This window comes from Orycteropus afer, unplaced genomic scaffold (genome assembly GCF_000298275.1).
Source record: "Orycteropus afer afer isolate SDZICR_OR568_19922 unplaced genomic scaffold, OryAfe1.0 scaffold00042, whole genome shotgun sequence".
Taxonomy (NCBI): Eukaryota; Metazoa; Chordata; class Mammalia; order Tubulidentata; family Orycteropodidae; genus Orycteropus; species Orycteropus afer.
The window spans coordinates 10095703-10117261 of record NW_006921629.1 but is presented as its reverse complement, the minus strand read 5'-3'; the positions used below and the strand labels follow the sequence as shown (position 1 = coordinate 10117261).

General features: G+C 38.7%; 1 protein-coding gene across 1 annotated transcript in view; it reads left to right on the top strand.

Moving 5' to 3' along the window:
* Window positions 1-21559, top strand: part of YWHAE (tyrosine 3-monooxygenase/tryptophan 5-monooxygenase activation protein epsilon) — a 46041-nt gene that overhangs the window by 15783 nt on the left and 8699 nt on the right. Inside the window, exons 2-4 of the mRNA XM_007937435.2 lie at window positions 15938-16137; window positions 19593-19699; window positions 20357-20563. Of these exons, the coding sequence (XP_007935626.1) occupies window positions 15938-16137; window positions 19593-19699; window positions 20357-20563 (514 nt within the window). The remainder of the gene's footprint in view (window positions 1-15937; window positions 16138-19592; window positions 19700-20356; window positions 20564-21559) is intronic.

The following is a 21559-nucleotide window of genomic DNA, read 5'->3' as shown; positions in this document are numbered from 1 at the left end:
TACACAGCCCTTCTGTTCTCCCGTGATTGATCTCTCTAAGGAGTGTATCTACCTAATGTAAATGTTCAGCTCATTTGCCTGTCTTTTGTTTGACTGGAAGCCACAGGAGTGGGTTCAGTTTCAGACCTGAAGGACAGCTAGGGGCCATAGTCTCAGATGTTCCACTAGGCTTTATCAGACCATCAAACCTGGTCCCCCACCTTTTTTTTTTTAAAATGATTTTGAGTTTTGTTCCACTCTATCCAGGATCTCCTACATAGATCTCCCTCCTAGTGGATAACAGTGGTAGATGGGCACCCAATTTATCCTTTCATAGAAATAACATTGTTATTCTCCAGTTTACCTTTTCCTCCCAACAAAACATTGTGAATATTTAAAAAGTACTTTAAAAACAAAAATCGAACCATTGTAGCTAGACTACTATGAAAACTAAAAAAAGTCTGGTTTGTTCACCTAGATCAGTCTACTCTTAAAGAAGAAAAACTTCCTGGAAGATTTTAATGTGCAGCCAGAATTGAGAACCACTGAGTAGATCAGTGTTTCTCCATTCCCTGACTGAATTAGAGTCACCCAGAGGAGTCAGGGCTTTGTGCTATAATAGTCAGGGAAAACTTCAGTAGAAGATAAGATTTGGATAGTGAAGAGGGAGGTCTTAGACATAATCATCAAAAGCACAGGTAGGAGATTAAAGCATCTGATGACTAAGAGTGCAAGATCTGGATTAGAAAGGAAGACTGGAGCTAGAGTACCCAAAGGACTTCCAGGCTCTGTAGTCTTTGTGTGGCTCATTATTGCAGTAAGCACGTGGTTACTCTCCTAAGTGCTACATTCTCATGGGTTCTGTTTTTTTTTGTTTGTTTGTTTCTTTTTAAACCTTGGAAGAGAGGTAAGCAAAGAAAAAGGATCTAACGTTGAATTACTGTTATGTGTTAGGTCATTTATTGTGCCACTCATTTTAATTCTTACAGCCAAGTGAGAGATTGGTAACATTTTTGTCTATGTTACTGGTGAGGAACAAGTTCAGAGAGGTTAAATAACATACCTGAGGTCAAAATAGCATGCAAATAATTAAGCAAGAGTGAAAGTCTTGTCTTCAGTCTTTCTGGCTGTTCAGGTGTCTTCAATACCACAGGGTTTCCCAAAGTGTGGTGTGTGTTATTTGATCCACCTAATACATGAAGTACAAGTATTAAAGGGATATGTTAAAGGTACAGTTATCCCTTGGTATCTCTGGAGCCTTGGTTCCAGCTGCCCCCTCCCAAACCCAAATGACGTAACATTTACATACAATTTGGCACATCCTCCCTAAACCTCAAATCATTTCTAGATTACTAATGCTCAAAACAATATAAATAGCATCTTATGCTCCCTTTTAGCCTTTGAGGGATTGGTTTGATCACTTAATTGCTTTTTTTAGGAGCCATTTTTTCACAGAAACAAAGGAGGCACATGAGTAGCAAACAAAGAGAGGCCAGGCTAACAATGGTATAACAAGTGCTGCAGAAGGGAGACTAAGGATGTGTGAAATGGGAAGCCGCAGCAGGGTATGCCACACATAACTTCATAGTGAGAATTCAGCGTGTGCAGCAAATTAATGTTTTACTTTCTGGAATCCTCCCCCATATTTTCTATCCACTGAGGAGGGCCAGTTGAATGGTGAAGGCATTAATGGAATAGAATAGGACCTGTTCAGAGAAGCTTCCCAAACCTTTCATTATTTCTCTTACACCATCTCTGTTTCTTCCCTAGTATAAATTTGTATAAATACAAATTTATAATTTTATATCAGTTTATTACTCTATCCATTTTAATCTTTGCTTGAAGAAAAACAAATCCCAGGAGTGGTTCTTAAGTCTTGCTAAACTGTTTACCTTAAATTACTCCTTTTTTTATAGCTCTTCTTAACACATTCTAAGATTTATTTCAGTATTTTGGTAGTTTTTAGTATCCACAGCTATTACACTAATGACTATTACTACAACACTTTATTTTCTAATGTAAGTGGTGTTGAAATTCCTGAAGTTACAAACTTTAGGCTATTTGCTGCATTTTTAGATTCTTTCCACATTATTTATTTGAATTAAAGTAGTCAAGAACTTTTTTCATAAATTCAGTTAAAGTTTTGAGTAATAAAAAAATATAAATTGTGTCTTAGTGTCCAAAGAATCTTAAGTGATTTGCAAGTATACTTACATTAGTGCAAATAGTCAACCTTTTAAAGTGATGACATACTTTAACATCTGCAGAAAAGGTCATGGAGGGGTATGTTCTGACCTCCTCTAATCTCATGAGGGGGAAACAGTTACCATCAATAGCCCAAGGCATATTCCTTTGAGGCCATACATACTGCCACCCTTCAGCCTTTTACCAATTTTGACACCAACTGTCCCTTTCATGGCATTCACCACTTACCTGCTGGTTTGATATTTTGTTACAATGGCCACACAATTCACAGACAATACTCAATATTATGGGGTTTATTAGGGAAGTAACTGGTTACAATTCAAGTTCAGGGATGCACTCAGGATACAGTTCTTCGATCAGGACCATCTCCCCTCTCCTGTGCCGGAAGGTCTTTGGCCTCTTGACTTGCTCTCTGCCTTGCTTGGGCAAGTGTTAAAGAGCTCTTTCTGCTCTGCTGGTAGGTACACCTAGGTGCACCCCATTCTTTAGCAGGGCATCCTGCCCATGCAAATTCTGCTTTCTTGCTTTGTGGGCCAGGTAAGCCCATTGCTCTGTCTCATGCCTCTTAGTTCCACTGTCACTGTCTCTCTCTCCAGGGGCGGGGGTGTGTGTGTCTCTGCTGCATGTCTCCGTCTGCCAGGTGTCTCTGCCAAGGACGTCCAGTGTAGGGATCTTGGTTCTAAGGAAGCAGTCTACTTCACCTTCAGCTCTTCTCTCTTGATGACAGTGAGATTCCCCCCTCTGCCTCTGGAAGGACTCATTTTAAGCCTGGCAGAATGACGGAACTAACCAATCGCAACATCAGAGTTCTACATACCTTATTTGCATGGTCCCACCCAGTAACCCAGTGGGAGTTAGACTATGGCTAGAAAAGCCATACCACCTAATTCATTGCACCTCACACCCCAACTTTGAACAGAAGTTAAGTAGCTAAACTACTTATGATAAAAATAAAACTGTCAAATTTAGCAGGAATTTGATATTTAAACTAATACAGGTTAGTTTAGCCATATGAAAATTGTCTGTAGCTAGCTTAATCTGACGAGCTCGTTAGAACGCAGCTCTGTGATAAATCAAATATTCCATATGGGTTGTACTTGAATTTCTTCTAACTGATAATACCTGCCCTTAAAATTCAAGTCAAAAGGTGGAAGTAGTTATTATGTTGGTGAATGTTTTTTGTGGATGTTTAAAAGTCAAACTACTTTTCCATTTTATTATGGTACAGAACTGTGATGGTTCCAATAGAGTACTTGTCACTGTGATAGAGAAGGTGTATGATACTTGAGAAGAAATTTAATCCCTATCTGTATGTTCCTAAATTCTAATAGCAGAGTAGTCATTTTCACCACCAAGCTTTTGAATCTTTCAGAAATTGATAAAGGACAACATTGATTTGTCATTGAATTATCTAGGAGTTGACTGTTTAATGCTTGTCTAAATTCAGCCTGGCTGATAAAATTATTTCATTAATTCTTTGGAGGTTGTATAAGCTTTATCTGAAAGCAGTACAAAACCTGGCCACTTCTACAGAAGTGTCCCCATTGACTTAATTATAAGTATCCATTTGAAGATTGCATCTTTTTTGTAAATCTAGTTATATTTTTTCTGGGACTAATCTTTTCTAAATAAAAGTTCTCCTCTTAGGATTTAGTACTTTGAAAAATTTGTGCATAATAAACTTCAATGTTTCTTTTTTCCCCATAATTTTTTCTAATATAAAACAATTGAAATACAATTTATGTACAGTGAAATACACAAAACTAAATTGACATGAGTCAATGCATTTTTTTTTTAAGATAAAACAATTTAATTGAGAACATTTTACTTGTGGCTTTACTTGCCATTAAACATAGAATTTGTGTTCTACCTTAATTTGCTGATACTTTATATATCTGTGCTGTAAATGATGCCTGATTACACCCCCCCCCCTTTTTTTTTAAGGACTGGTTTAATGGGCTTTTAGTTCGGTGGCAGGGTCATGAGTAGTTTTGATCAATGAAATATGAGCAGAAATTACATATGTAGCTGAGAGCAAGCTGTTTATGCCACCTAGGGACCATCTCATTTAATACAGTTGATCTCCACTAGTTGATTTCCGGAGAGCTGATTATGCCTTTATATGTCAGTCTAGCTGTACATGTGTAAAATATATTATGATAGATATTTTTTAAAAAATTTTATTTTGTTTGGGTGAAGATTTACAGAGTAAATTCACTTTTCATACAGCAGTTCACATATACTTTGTCTCATGTCATTGACCAAAATTTACCACAATGCAACAGCTCCCCTCCCACTTCCTCCCCATAGTTACCTGTTCCCAGTGTCCATCCCTCCATACTCTCTGCCCCCTGAGCTGTCTCCCTGTGCATAAGCAGCCCTTCCTTCTCCCATGATTGTTCTCTCCGGGGTGTGTGTCTACTTGAGGTAAATGTTTAACTCACATGCCTGTACTTCGTTTGGCTGGAAACCACAGGGGTGGGTTCAGTTCCAGACCTGAAGGGCAGCTAGGGTCCATAGTCTTAAGTGGTTCCACCAGGCTCTATTGGACCAGCAAACCTGGTCCCCACCTTCTTTTTTTTTTTTTTGCCTCCAAATGATTTTGAGTTTTGTTCCACATTGTTCTCCCTCTCTATGCAGGATCTCCTACATCCCTTCCAAGTGGATGACAGTGGTAGCTGGGCACCATCTAGTTCTTCTGGTCTCATAGTTGTATAGGTTGCAGATCGGATGGTATACCAGTCGCTAGGACTGATTATTTCCACTAATTTTGGTTTTCTTCTTTCTTCTTGACAAGGAGAAGACCCATCATTGCATCTAGATGGCAGCTTGCTAGCTTTTAAGATCCCAGTTGCTACTCGCCAAAGTAGGAGGTGTAACAATGTTTTGTATAGTATGTTATGCCAGTTGAGCTTGATGTCCCCTGTGACTATGGTCCCAAGCCCACAGGTTCAACTACTCGGTTGCTCTGGGTAGCTGGCTGTGACCAAGCAGTGACCACAACCTTGCCCCTTGTCAGCTCTACTATACACCTGGGAATTATGATAGATTTCAAACGACAATTTTAAACAGCCAGGCTTGATAAGTAATAATGAGTCTAGGGAGAAAATTCAAATTACAGAGGTACCACCTCTGCTTTTTTCCCTGACTTTTTTGATGATAGTTGAATCACTCCTAAGATAGCTTTAACATACAGTGATTTGGGAAGCATTCCTTCATGCAAGCCAAAAATTTATTATCGTAAGTATCTTCTCATTTTGTATCTTTGAAAGATGTCCTTTTCAGTAGTCTCTTCCCAGTGATCTGAAGATTTATTTCTATTTCTGTGATCTGGATAACATTTTTTTCATTGAGAAGTGGTTACTACAGAGTGAGGCAGAGCTACTTAGATCAGCTTAGTATTTAAAATATATCTTAAGGGAAAGAGCTGTTTTTTCTACCCTTAAAAGTCTGGTTCTAACAGAGAGAGGTACATGGGAGGTACAGACAACAAAGATGAACCCTTTTGCACATAAAGTACTGCATGGTCAGTGAAGGCAAACACAGGTTTACGGGTGGATAGATGGGTGGACAGGCTGAACTGTTAGGTATGTCTATGAAGGGGGGAGTATACCCAAGACCGTGTATAGGGTTGTTATACAATGGTCCTGTAAGTGTATCTGTATGTTCTCTAAGAATTCCCAGGTGTATAGTAGAGCTGACAAGGGACAAGGTTGTAGTCACTTCTTGGTCACAGCCAGCTACTCAGAGGGACTGAGTAGTTGAACCGGTGGGCTCGGGACCATAGTCACAGGGGACATCAAGCTCAATTGGCATAACATACTACACAAAACATTGTTCCACTTCTTACTTTGGCGAGTAGCAACTGGGATCTTGAAAGCCTGCAAGCAGCCATCTAGATGCAGGAATGGTTCTCTTCTCATCTAGAGCAAAGAAGAATGAAGAAAACCAAAGATTCATGGAAACAGTCCTAGTGACTGGTACACCATGCGATTTGCAGCCTATATGACTATGAGACCAGAACTAGATGGTGCCCAGCTACTACTGTCAACCACTCAGGGGGATCTATGTAGGAGATCCTGGATAGAGAGGGAGAACAATGTGGAACAAAACTCAAAATTGTTTGGAAAAAAAAAAGGTGGGCGGGACCAAGTTTGTTGGTCCGATAGAGCCTGGTGGAACCACTGAGACTGTGGCCGCTAGGTGCCCTTCAGGTCTGGAATTGAACCCACACCTGTGGCTTCTAGCCAAACAAAAGACAGGCATAGGAGTTGGACATTTACCTGAGGTAGGTAACACTCCTTGGAGAGAACAATCATGGGAGAAAGAAGGCTGTTTATGCACAGGGAGACACAGCAGCTCAGGGGGCAGGAGTGCATGGAGGGATGGACACAGGGAAGAGGTAACTATGAAAGTGAATTTGCTCTGTAAATTTTCACCCAAATCACACACACAAAGTGTTGTTCTAAACAAGCCCTCATGGCTCGAGTGGCAATAAAATCTGGTAATTTCGTGAAGTAACACTTTTCTGTCCTCTTTCAGATTGCTTGATAAGGTTATTCCCCCTCTTTTCTTATACGTACCAGCCACTTTTTCATACAAAAGATAAGTTATAACTACATATCCTGGCTTCCTTTTCTTGATAACCCATAGCAAACAAATACGTAAGGCTTGTAGACTATAGTACACTAGCTTCTCAGATTATCTCCAAATAACTCTTACATTAGGAAATGTTTTTACTTTAGTTTTGTACATGATTCAAGATCATATCACATTAGATGCTTCATATTGTAAAGCCTTGTAGGTGCCATAAAGGCACCCTGTTGAACTGGTTAAGTGCTCAGCTCCTAACCCCAAAGTCTCATTGGTTCAAACCCCAGAACAAAGATGTTGCAGTCCTCTTCTGGAAAATTACAGCTTTGGAATGCCTGTTGGGCAGTTCTTGGTCCTGTAGAGACCCTGAATCAGAATTGACTCAAGGAGCACAGACGCAGATGTCATAAAGAGCCATGGTTATGCAAACAGTTAAATACTTGGTTTCTAACTGAAAAGTGGGCAGTTCAAACCCATCCAGTGGCTCTCCAGGAAAGACCTGGCAATCTCTTGTAAAGACTACAACCTGGAAAACCTGATGAGGCAGTTGTACTCTGTTACATGGAGTTGCTGTGAGTCAGAATCAACTCAGCTGTTCACAACATCATCATCATCATAGATGCTATAATCCTGTTAATTAGAAATACCATTGGCTGTATAGATAGTTTGCTAAAGTTTCATAACAAGAACACCTGTACTTAATTTCTCGTAATTCTGTATTTGATGAACAGATTTCAATCCTTCAGGATGATTCTTGGGATCGCAGAGAGTTTTTTTTGTGTGTATGTGTGTGATTTGGGTGAAAGTTTACAGAGCAGATTCACTTTTCATACAGCAGCTTACATAGACTTTGTCTTGTGATATTGACTACTATTTCCGACAGTGCAACAGCTCTCCTCCCACTTCTCTCCATAGTTAGCCTCTTCCCTGTGTCCTTCCCTCTCATACTCTCCTGCTCCCAAACTCTGTCTCCCTGTGCATACAAAGCCCTTTATTCTCCCATGATTGATCTCTCCAAGGTGTGTATCTACCTAATGTAAATGTTCAGCTCATTTGTTTGTCTGGAAGTCACAGGAGTGGGTTCAATTCCAGACCTGAAGGGCAACTAGGGGCCATAATCTCAGTTGTTCCATGAAGCTCTATCAGACCAGCAAACCTGGTCCTTTTTTTAAAAAAAAAAATCAGTTTCTGAGTTTTGTTCCACATTGTTCTCCCACTCTATCCCAGGATTTCCTACAGAGGTCCCCCTCCTAGTGGTTGACAGTAGTAGCGAGGCACCATCTAGTTCTTCTGGTCTCATAGTCATAGGCTGAGGATTGCATGGTGTACCAGTCCCTTGGACTAATTGTTTCCATGTGTCTTTGGTTTTCTTCATTCTTCTTTGCTCAGAGACTTCTTTAAGGGCAGATAATTTCCTCTAAATAAAGTCAGCTGCAGAAACAGAATCTGCTACAACTTCCCAGAAAGGACTAAAGAATCTTTGATTCTATCTGGAGGGAATCCTCAAAACAAGTTTTTGTTTATTTACTGTTTACCTAAGGCATATTCAAGCACATCAAAATTTATTTCTCAATCTCTATTTAAAATAGTTTGCCTTAGAGTCTACATTTTTTCATCAAATTATTTGTATGCCTTCTGTGGCATTAGGTACTGTGCTCTTCTGTGAATATCAAAAGGAAGACACAGCTTATGCCCCCTCCCCCTTTCTTTCTCATGGCCATTTTTTGTTAGGTGCCGTCGAGTGGGTTCCGACTGAGTGACCCTATATTCAACAGAATGAATCACTGCCCAGTCCTTTGCCATCCTCACAATCATTGTTAGCTTGAGTTCGTTGGCAGCTGCTGTGTCAGTCCATCTCATTGAGGGTCTTCCTCTTTTTCTGTGGCCTTCTATTTTATCAAGCATAATATCCTTCTCCAGGGCAGTCCTCCTGACAATGTGACTGAAGTATGAGGCGAATTCTTGCCATCTTTGCTTCTAAGGGGCATTTTGGCTGTGCTTCATCCAAGACAGATTTGTTCATTCTTCCAGCATTCTATGGTATATTCAGTATTCTTCACCAACCCCATAATTCAGATGAAACAATTCTACTTCAATCTTCCATACTCCTTGCTCAGCTTTTGCATGCATATGAGATGATTGAAAATACCATGGCATGGATCATGTGCACCTTAATCTTAACACATTCCCTTTTAGGAAGATGCTTGAGAAAAACACTGATCTTTGATACAGAGAAATACCAGTATAGATTGGGAAGCACAAGGAAGCTTCACAGTCAAAGAGACATTTACCAGAATCTTGAGTGACAGAACTTTTTTAAGGTAATGTTTGATGCATGTCATACTCTTTTTTTCCCCTTGCAGTAATTACCCAGTGTTCTTGGGCTGAAGAATTTTCGTTTCTCGGAGCAGTCTACTTGAGAAGTCAATCTACTGTAGTGGTGAAGAGCTCAGGCTCTTACTATGATAAAGAGCATTTATGAAAAACCCATAGCTAACATCAAACTCAATAGTGTAAAGTCTGAAAACTTTACTCCTAAGATGAAGAACATGACACAATATCTGCTTTCACCGCTAGAGTCCAACATTTTACTGGCCATCCTAGCCAGAGAAATTAGGCAAGAAAAAGGCATCCAGGGTGGAGAGGGAAAGGTACAACCATCTTTATTTGCAGATGATATGATTCTAAGAAAATTCGAAAGAATCCACAAAAAAAGGTACTAGAGCTTTAGTAAATGAATTCAGCAAGTTGCAGTGTACAAGGTCAATGTACAAAAATCTGTTGTTTCTATAAACCAGCAAATGAACAATACACAAAGGAAATTAAGAAAATAATTAAATTCGCTGTTGCATCCAGAATAAAATACTTATGAATAAATTTAAGGTGGTGATAGACATGTACAGTAAAAACTACAAAACATTACTGAGAGAAATTAAAATACTGGTGAGAATGCAGAGAATCCAAATCACACATATACTCCTCTTGGGAATATAAAATGGTACCCGGTGCTGGAAAGCTAAACATGATGGTATCATAAGACCCAGCAGTTGCACTTCTGAGCATTTATCCCAGAGGAGTGAAAACTTAATGTTCTCACAAAAAACCTGTACGTGGATGTTTTTAGCATCTTTATTTGTAACAGCCAGAAACTGAAGGCCCCCAGATGTCTGTCAGCAGGTGAATGGTTTAAAGAAACTATTCAGATGTGGAAACTTACTGAGCAATAAAAAGGAATGAACTATTGATATGTGCAACAACCTAGATGAATCTCCAACCTAGATGAGTTGTGCTGAGTGAAAAAGCCAATTTCAGAAGATTATATACTGTAAATTCCATTTGTAACTATTCCTGAAATGACAGAATTAAAGAGAACAGATTAGTGGTTTCCCGCCCGGGGTTCAGAGAGGAGGTGGAAATGGGAGAGAAGTGGGTTTGGCTATGACAGGACAGCTTGAGGAATCCTTGTAGTGATGGACATGTTGTGTACATAGGCCATGTCAGGATCAGTATCCTATTTGTGGTACTTGCACATAAGTTTCATAAGATGTTGTCATTGGGGTGTGTCTTAGTTATCTAGGGCTGCTGTAACAGAAATACCACAAATGGGTGGCTTCAACAAACAAATTTATCCTCTTACAGTTTAGGAGGGTACAAGTCCAAATTAAAAATTCAGGGCACCGGCTCTAGGGGAAGCCTTTTTCTCTGAGGCATTGTGATTAAATTACAACACAAGAGTCAGATTTCCTGGGCTGGAATACTCTGACTTTGTAATCTTGAGCAAGTGTTGTAACCTTCACATTCTTTAGTTTCCTCTTACAAAATGGGGCTAATACTGGTACCTACTTAAAAGGTCTGTTGAGAAGATTAAATATATTTGATACATGCTAATCATTTGGAACGGGAGCTCTGGTAGCATAGTGGCTAAGGCACTTGACTGCTAACCAGAAGGCTGGCGGTTCAAACCCACCAGCCACTCCCCGGAAGGAAGATGGGGCAATCTACTTCCGTAGTGATACTGCCTTGGAAACCCAAGAAGGGGTCGCTATGAGTCGGGTCTGACTCGACGGCACATAACAACAACAACAACAATCATTTGGAACGGTGCCTGGCGTGGGTGTTTTATTTGTGAATGAGTTTATTGAATGAATGTGTAAATGTTTCAGTGAACAAAAACCAAGAACCAAAACTAAGTTAAAATCAGAGTGAAAAAATTAGACTGTCGACAGGATAGTCTAGTTACCCAGAGCCAGGCTAGTTGAATGCAGTGGCTCTCTGTTGCACAGTGAATGGAAAATGACCTGGAACCAATAATGGCTACTGTTTATTAAGATTCCTTTGACTTTCAGGGGATGTTTAGGTTTCAGTGTTTCTGAAGTAGTGATTTCCAGTTAACTATCCATTGTCCCCAAACTATCATAAATCCAGAAATACCTATTTCTTTGCCAGATTTTATGTGCTAGACTGCCTGTGCATCCAGTAGTGATTTGACCGTGAGTCACAGTTCTGTAGGGCTTACGATACCTGTAGGAAACAGATTTGACGTCCCCCTCCCCCAAAATGCTTAGATCACATTAATAAAATATTTGCTGCAAAGACAACTTCATGAAATACTAGCTGTATTGAGGAATTTATGTGAGTATAATGATTGATACTAATCCTCTATTGGTAGAGGTTTTCATGTGACTAGAGTTTTGGATAAATCACAGCTTTCATATAGCTTTGCGTTGCATTGTGTTTTTGTTGCTTGTGTTGTAAGGATAAGGATGACACTAATGTTATCAGGAGAATATTTCATTTTACACTCCTCACATACTGACATAGTTGGGATTCAAAGACCAGGTGGTTTTGTGAAAATTGGCATTATATGAGCATGGAAGATCACTACGTCAATACGTAACTGCCAGAACACTTGAGAATCATGACCCAGCCAAGTTGACACATAACCTTAATCATTTCAGCCAGCTTTGCTCTCCCCTAGTATTGTGTGTTACTGCCAGATGTAGTACGTTGTTAATGTGCAAAATAGTAAGATAGTAGATATTTTATTATAAATGAGAAACATGGGATAATGAGATAAGTGTGCAGTAGGTGTAATCATAATGGATACAAGTTGGCTGTAGAAAGCATTGGTTGTAGCACTTTTAAAGTGATTAGGAAACTCTTGACTGCTCATGTTGCTAACCAGTTGCTGTGGGGTTGATTCTAGCTCATGGTGTTTACCTCATGCATGTCCAAGTAGAACTGCTCTGTAGGCTTTTCAGTAGCTGATTTATTGGAAGTAGATTAGCAGGGCTTCCTAGGCATTTCTGGGTGGATTTGAATTGTGAACCTTTTTGTTAGCAGCAAAGTGTGTTGACTGCACCATTTCTACCCCTGAAGAATTGAAAAAATGGCCACACAAAATCTTGTACATGAATCTTTTTTTTTTTTTTTTTTTAATTAGGATTTGGGTGAAGATTTACAGAGTAAATTCACTTTTCATACAGCAGTTCACATATACTTTGTCTCATGTCATTGACCAAAATTTACAATGCAGCAGCTCCCCTCCCACTTCCTCCCCATAGCTACCTCCTCCCAGTGTCTATCCCTTCATACTCTTCGAGAGGCCCATTGTCTGCCAACCCTGTATATGATCTTGGATACACTCTCCATTTAGACATACATAATTGTTTAGCTTTGTACATGAATCTTCATAGCATCATTATTCGTAATAGCCAGTAAGTGGAAATCACCCAGATACCCATCAACAGATGAATAAACAAAATTGGTCTATCTGTACAGTGGAAAATTATTCAGCCATAAAAAGTACTGATACGTGTTAAGACATAGATGACCTTTGAAAACAAGCTAAGTGAAAGAAGCCAGGCCAAAAGGCCATGTATTGTATGATTCCATTTGTATGAAATAACCAGAAAAGGCAAATCTGGAGACAGAAAGTTGATTGGCGGTTGCCTAGGGGGAAATGAGGGGTAGTAACTCCTGATAGGTACAGGTGATGAAAATGGTTTGAAATGATTGTGGTGGTGGTGGTACAACTCTGTGACTGTATTAGAAACCAATGAAATTTACACTTTAAATGAGTAAATTGTGCGGAGTGTGAATTAATATCAATAAAAACTATTATTTAAGAAAGCAGATAGCCCCTCTATGCATTGCTATGTCACTTATGTTAAGGGACTTTTATACTTAATTGAATCTGTAATAGTGGGAGGGGCTCTGGTGATACAGTGGTTAAAGCATTGGACTGCTAACTAAAAGATCATGGTTCGAACCCACAAGCCACTCCACAAGAGAAAGATGAAGTAATCTGCATCCATAAAGATTTATAGCCCTGGAAACTCAATGGGACAGTTTTCTACTCTTTCTGCAAATCAGAAAGGACTCCAGTGGTTTTGGTTTTTTTTTTTTTTTTTTTTTTTAATTAGGATTTGGGTGAAGGTTTACAGAGTAAATTCACTTTTCATACAGCAGTTCACATATACTTTGTCGCATGTCATTGACCAAAATTTACAATGCAGCAGCTCCCCTCCCACTTCCTCCCCATAGTTACCTCCTCCCAGTGTCCATCCCTTCATACTCTTCTGCACCCTGAGCTATCTCCCTGTGCATAAGCAGCCCTTCCTTCTCCCATGATTGTTCTCTCCAGGGCGTGTGTCTACTTGAGGTAAATGTTTAACTCACATGCCTGTACTTTATTTGGCTGGAAACCACAGTTGTGGGTTCAATTCCAGACCTGAAGGGCAGCTAGGGGCCATAGTCTCAGTGGTTACACCAGGCTCCATTGGACCAGCAAACTTCCCCTCACATTTTAAAAATAGTAAGTGTTCATTGTTTTGAAAATCTGCAAAACAGAAAAGTGGAGAAAATCTAAACAAACTAGAATAGTACCCAGAGATATATCCCTGTTAAATTTTGGTGGTAATAGATATTTATGTTGCATCTGGTTTCTCAGTATATAATATTGTGAAGCCATACAATTAAAAGAATTCATAGTACTTTTTTTAGGGGGGAGTAGCTGGGAACGCACTTGACTGCTCACCAGAAGGCTGGAGGTTCAAACCCACCAGCCACTCCTCGGAAGGAAGGTTGGGCAATCCTACTTCTGTAGTGATACTGCCTCGGAAACCCAAGGAGGGGTCGCTATGACTCGGGGCCGACTCGACGGCACAACAACAACAGCAGCAGCAGCTGGGAACGTATCTGTGCAAATAATTCACTGTGCATATAACCGCCCCCTTTGCAAAAAAACCAGTGTTATTTTAGTAAAAATAGTAGTACATTCTCATTTACTTTGTTGGGACTGATTGCAAAAATCGATTAATCTGTTTACTTCTGAGGCATATTTGATTTGTTGGCTTTTGAGAATAAAACATGGAAGTGAGCTTGAAATTATGATAGCCTCTTATTCCTACTCCATTGCCCCTAAATTCAGCCTTTGTTTTATGGCCATGGTTTAACAGTAACAACAAAATAGCCATGTTTCAGATGAATGCTTTCAGGATCTCAGAAATAATGTATTAGTAGTAAGACCACTAATTCACAACATTTTTTTAATGCTTCAGAATTACATTTAAAAAATCAGCTTTATTGACTTGTAATTTGTAAATAATGTACCACTTTTATATGTTTAGTTCAGTGACTTTAATAAATATACAGTTGTACAAGCACCACAGTAGGACATTTTCATCACCTCCAAAATTTTCGTTGTGCTTACTTGGATATACGCACTTCTTACTTCACCTCCATATCTTGGTTTAAGCACTGATTTGTTTTTGTCTTTTTAGTTTTGCATTTTCTGTAATTAATAGAAATGGAATCATAGTCTTTTGTGTCTTGGGGCCCCCTCCCCCACACTTAACATTGTTTTTGCTCTTCCTGGTATAAGTAATTTGTTCCTTCTAATTCTTGAATGGTAAGCATGTATCACTCACTATTCATTCCCCTCAGTTGACATTTGGGTTTTTTCAGTTTTGAGCCATTGTGACTACAGCTACTATGAATATTTGTGTAAATTTCTTTGTGAAATGTCTTTTCTCTGGAGTAATACCTGGAAATGGGATTCCTGAGCCAAATGGTAAGTGTATGTTTAACTGTGTAAGAAACTGTCAAACTTTCCCCAAAGGGGCTTTATCATCTTAATATTTTTACTAACTACTTGAAAAGTAATTTTTCAAACATGTTCTATTTTCCTGGTGTTACACATTAAGAAGTCTGCCCTTTTCTTAGTATACCATTAGACAGTGTTTCATAAAGTCACCATCTGTACTGTATCCAGAGTGCTTGTTAAAATGCAGATTCTTAATTAGCATCACCAAAGATTCTGAATCTGCAAAGTTGAAGAAACACATGGTTATGTGGCATTTTGTCTTTTCTAAAAAAGCATAGTTTTTACTAATATGTTCAATTAGTATTTATTGAGCTCTTTTCACTTCTTACTTTATGTTCATATGCCCTTGCTAACCATTTTTCCCTGTACCTGGGATTTCCCAAGGTTTAACTGTGTTCCTTTCTTTGCTCGCCACCTAGTGGTAACAAGTAGAAACTGTTAAAAATTTTACTGATGAATGAATTCAGAGAGGGTGGATAGTGCCTAGCTATTTTTAAATGAGGAAAAATTGAAACGTTTTGGGTGAGCTAGATGCTCAGTATATGTTTGCTGTACGAATAAATTCCTCTTCCTACCATGAGTTTGGTTTTTCAAGTGGGGAAATGCACTTTAGAGCCTGTAAGTTTTCAATCTATGTCTTAAACTAGTTCTGTTCTTCTGGAATATGGGTAGGTAGGTGTATGTTCCTACTTCCCTTATTTAATATGAGAGAAATGCCTCCAAATAATACCGAATTGTGCTAGGCACAGTATGAAATCTGATTTACTACAGTTTATTTTCTAGATTCTCAGTTTTGGCTCATAGTTTCTTTTCATGTCTTCACTATTTTCTCAACTTTAGTTTTAATGATTGTGAAATTATTTTTGTTAAAAATTTTTATCTTTTGTTTTCCATTAGGTCGGAAGAAGGAAGGGGCTATCCACTTCTCAAAGAATTGGCCAGTGAAAACGTTATGAATTAGGTTGGCAGGGGGGAAAAAACAACAAAACTCTCCTTTGAAGGAATGTGTTAATAAAACATGGTGTAAGATAGGATTTTGCTTTTCTTTGGCAGAAATGGTGGAATCAATGAAGAAAGTAGCAGGGATGGATGTGGAGTTGACAGTTGAAGAAAGAAACCTCCTATCGGTTGCGTATAAAAATGTGATTGGAGCTAGAAGAGCCTCCTGGAGAATAATCAGCAGCATTGAACAGAAAGAAGAAAACAAAGGAGGAGAAGACAAACTAAAAATGATTCGAGAATATCGGCAAATGGTGAGATTGTCCTTTTTTAGACTTTAGACTTTATTAGATTGCATTTTTTGAAGAAAAATGATTAGTATTCTTATACCTAGGCCTTGACACACACCCCAAATTAAAAAAACTCATGCCATCGAGTCGATTCAGACTCATAATGACCCTCATTGGGTTTCTGAGGCAGTGTATATCTTTATAGAAGTAGATTGCCTGATATTCCTTCCGAGGAGTGGCTGGTGGTTTGGACCGGCAATCTTCAGATTAACAGTCAAAATGCCTTAGGCACTGCACTACCAGATGCCCCCCGCCCGTTTGTTTTGAAAGACTTTATTTTTATGTCTAATGTTGTAATTCTTAATATATGGATTTTATACTACAAAAAGATTTTTTTGTTCTTGCTATTGCTTTAATATATCCTACTTTTTGCTTCTTCATTTTTTAGTTAAATATGTCTGTAAGGGAAAGGTGGCTAGCTTTTTTTGAGAGCTGTGATATTAAGTACCCATGTCTAGTTTATATATCAAACCTATGGCTGTTAGCATTCAACCTTATTGGCCGTTGGACATTTTAAGTTATATCCTAGTACATTCTGTGTACATAGTTAGACATTTTACAGTGTATTGATTTGAGTCATTTACTCATCTGGATTAGGAATTATAGGCTGTACAGTACTTCAAAACAGATGTAAAAAATATTTTCCCCTTGGTATTTGTAGTAAATGAATACCCAGTTTTGATCACTGCACAAGGAAATTAATTAAATATATACATACATTTTTTATGGTAACTGTAAAACACTTCATTGAGTGATTTGAAAATGTAACAATTATTTGTGTGCCTCTTGTCTGCAGCACAGTTTGCTGGGTACTATGGGTGCAATGATGAAAAAAATACTAGTATTCTGCTCAGTGTAGTAATTAAAAAAAAAAAAAAGAATAGAAGATATCAGAGGACCTTGAACTTTAAGGTTAAGAATCATTCCATGAAGCTGTTGTTTCAGATATTATGTGTGTGCTTATACATGTATAAGATATTTTTCTTCCTGTGGGTCTTGGTCAGTATGTTTGATAGCCATTAATTTAGTGTGTGGTTTTCAACTACCAGTGATTTTGTCTGTGAGAGGTCATTTGGCAATGTCTACAGAGATTTTTGGTTGTTAGAATTTGGAGGATGCTACCAGCATCTAGTACTGTGTTGTTTAACATCCTACAGTGCATAGAAAGTACCCCCACAACAAAGAATTACCTGGCTTAAAATGTCACTAATGCTGCTTTTGGGTAACTCTGTTCTAGTGGAAGTGGCAGACATATAAACACAACTAAGAGCACAGTTAGCATAGTGCCTAAGGCACTTGACTGCTAACCAGAAGGCTGGCGGTTCAAACCCACCAGCCACTCCTCGGAAGGAAGGTTGGGCAGTCCTACTTCTGTAGTGATATACTGCCTCGAAAACCCAAGGAGGGGTCGCTATGAGTCGGGGCCTACTCGACGACACAGAACAATAACAACAACAACAAAAGAAAGAAACAGGCACAAAGTAGTGCAGGGGACAGTAAAATTGATGAAGGGAGTGAGAGGAGGAACTTTAATTATTGACTGTCTGCAGCTCCACTGGGCACTGTTAGAAGTGGGGAGATACATATATATTTGTGCAAAGTATTGTATTTGTTTAGTCTTTAAAATGACCCTGAGAGGAGGGGGTAAGATAATACCAATTTATTGATAGGAAAACTGAGGTTCTGAGAGGTTGAGTAAGGTCACACAGAAGGTAGTGAGCTGGTATTAATGAGAGCATTATCCTCCAGGATGTTGAAACAAAGAATATGGGTTGTCAGTACGAGGAAATGAGATGTAGAATTTGATCTAAGTAGGGAAGGAAGCTGGAGGTCTTGATGTGTCCCTAAGTAGGTATAACAGGAGTAAAGGAACTTAAAAAAAAAAAAAAAGTAGTAGTAGTAGTCATAGTCCAATAAGGAAATAATAGAATTTAAAACTTCCAGGATAGAGTACGTGAGGGTCATGGAATTGGACATAATGGAACTGTTTGACTGTAACACAGATGGTGAAAACTACCTTGATGTAATACCAAGAGTTGGAGAGGTAGGCTGTAGATACTCAGTGAAGGTGGGAGAGGGGCCTAGAGAACTACTGATGCCAGAAACTGAGAAAGAGAAGGTAGATACGAGCTTCAGAGGAGGCGAGGGACTTCCTGTAATAGGAGAGCAGTCATCTCAAGAGTCAGTATGAAGCTAGGAGAACTTGCCAGTTGCTATTGGGTTGACCCTGATTCAGTGGTGAACCCCATGTGTGTCAGAGCTGTGCTTCACAGGTGTTCAATTGCTGATTCTTTTAGAAGTAGGTTACCAGGACCTATCTTCCAAGATGCCTCTGGGTGGAATTGCACTATTATAGAGCATGTTAACTGCATCACCCAGGGACTTCTAGTAGAGTTTAGAACTTGAGAAACCTCTTCCTCTTAGAGTAGTCTACTTGAAAAACTACAATGGAGGAGGTTGTTCATTCGGGAAAGAGCTAGTTAAGGATGAGATTGGAGAAGAGAGAAATGGGAGAATTATTTACAGTGGAAAGGAGATTCCAGAGGGCTTGAAGAGAACTTGTTGTAAAGGCTAAGCGGCACCACTGTGAATTAATATAAAATGAGAACAGAAAAATAAGAGCACAAAATATGTGTTTTGTCCAAGTTTTGTGTTTAGAAGTGGTGTATATTTTAAGCATTAAAATGGATGATTTAGAGAAGAGTGGCAGTATTCACTTTGTTACACAGATTTTTGGTGACCTAACTGGCTGTGGATCTTTACCATCAAAGTGATTTGACTGTCAGTCATAAGGAGTGCTTGAGTGGTTCCTTGGGTTAGCTTGTTGAGGATAACTGAAAGATGGACGTCTGAGTCCACCCAGAGGTGCCTTGGAAGAAGTAATTGGCAGATAGACTTGCAAAAAATCAGCCAGTGAAAACCCTATGGAGTACAGTTCTACTTTGACACACATGGGTTCACCATGAGTCGATGTTAGCTTGATGGCAGCTGATTTTTTATGGTTTATTAAGCATAGTAAGGAGTTGAGAATGTGAATCCAGAGGCAAACTGCCTGGGTTCAACTCTTAGCTCAGCTAGTTCAACTCCCAGTTCAACTCAGTTAACTGCCTCACTAAAGAAATCATGTAAATGCCAAGCATTTAGTACAATCCAGTCATTGTTACTCATTGATAATTCTGCAGCTCAGATGGGGATTTTAATTTTTTTAAAAAAGCAGCTAACCAATAACGTGCAGAAAGGAAAAGATACTTTCTATAACCAGGAGACCACCTTTCTCTGCTTTGTGTCAAGTGAAGGGAAGGGGATTTGGAGAGGGATCTGTATTCTGTCTAGTGCTAAGCTCTCTTCCTCAAAACTAGAGCGGGGGGGGGGGGATGTGGTTATTTCTTTAAGCTTAAACAGTCTGTTTGATTTTTCAGGTTGAGACTGAGCTAAAGTTAATCTGTTGTGACATTCTGGATGTACTGGACAAACACCTTATTCCAGCAGCTAACACTGGCGAGTCCAAGGTTTTCTATTATAAAATGTAGGTTCCATATTAGAGGGGAAAATGTAATATCAAAAGTTGGCTGTCTCAGAATCAGGACTTTTCTGTGTAGGTTTTCAGTTTTTAAGAATAATTGTTTAATGTTGGAAGAATAGTTACAGTAGTTACAATGTTAAAATTTGAGTTAGTTTTTGAATACTCACTTGCAAATTCACTGCTAATAGAAAACTAATGTAATTAAACTAATTAAAATGTGCTAGGTTTTGCTCTTACCTATTTATGTTATAGCCGTGCATTATATAGTTTAATCTTAACATTTTATATAGAAATTTTATTTCATGATTAAGAACTGTTGTGCCATTCTTTGGAACCAGTCACTTACCTTTAATTTAACTACCAAATGATAAATTTTTAGGGGCTTTTCAGTTAATTTATCTGGGGTTTTGCTTATAATAGGAGCTCTCTAAGGAAGAGAATCAAATAGGTGTAAACAGATGAGTCAGTAACTCTTAGAAGAGACTTCTATTGAGTGTACCTGTTAATTATTAAATTTGTTTTTTTTATCATATTTCATTTTCTATACTATATAGACAATTTTTTGAAATAGTTTTATTTTCCTTTAAAAAGTAAATTCTGGCTTTTTTACCACCACTACCACCCCCCCCCTTTTTTTTTTTTATTAAATCTTTTTTCCAGGAAAGGTGACTACCACAGGTATCTGGCTGAATTTGCTACAGGGAATGACAGGAAGGAGGCTGCAGAGAACAGCCTAGTGGCTTATAAAGCTGCTAGTGATATTGCAATGACAGAACTTCCGCCAACGCATCCCATTCGCTTAGGTCTTGCTCTCAATTTTTCTGTATTCTACTATGAAATTCTTAATTCCCCTGACCGTGCCTGCAGGTAAGTCATGGAAGAAAATAAAAGCTCTTACTGAAAGTGAAAAGGGCTATAAAGGAGGATAGCTGCTTGTTTTTCTGTGTTGTTTTCTGGAATGCCTTGTAGGCTTGGCCATATAATGAATTTCTTTTTGCTCTTAATGAAATGGCTTTGAATAGCATAAAGACAGACTTAACCCACTTGCCCACTTAACCAGTTAGCATAATTATGTTGATTGCTGACGAAACTCTTTTTAAAATTGTTTTGCTAGCAGATTAAAAAGATACAACATGTTAGAGAATGGAGGAGGGGGAATGAATTGAATTATAAGACAGTTATTTAAGTTCTTGCATATTAGCTTTTAGTCTTTATGGGCATGTTTTTAATAGACTTATGTTGCTGGTGAACATACAATTTTGTGTTTTCTATTTCAGTATAAATTTTCCATCTCATTGATATATGCTATACCATGCCCCTATTTATACTTATGTTTTTGTTCCCAGTTTTTGATATTATAGATACAGATTTAAGGACTATCTTCATGTATGTACATTGCTTTTTACTTTTATTGAATTACATCTTTATTTTTCCCCCAATTTTACTGTGATTTAGGTGAAAGTTTACATAGCAAATTCATCTTTCATACAGTAGTTCATGTACACTTTGTCTCATGACATTGACTGTAGTCTCCCACAAAGCAATACCTCTCCTCTCATTTCCTCCCCATAGTTACTGCTTCTCGGTGTCCTTCCCTCCCATGCATTCCTGCTGTCCCCCAAGCTGTCTCCTTGTGCATACTCAGCCCTTCTATTCTCCCATGATTGATATCTCCAAGGAGTGTATCTAACTAATGTAAATGTTCAGCTCTTATGCCTGTCTTTTGTTTGGCTGGAAGCCGCAGGAGTGGGTGCAATTCCAGACCTGAAGGACAGCTAGGGGTCAGGGTTCTACCAGGCTCTATCAGACCAGCAAACCTGGTCCCCCCCCCCCTTTTTTTGTGTGATTTTGAGTTTTGTTCCA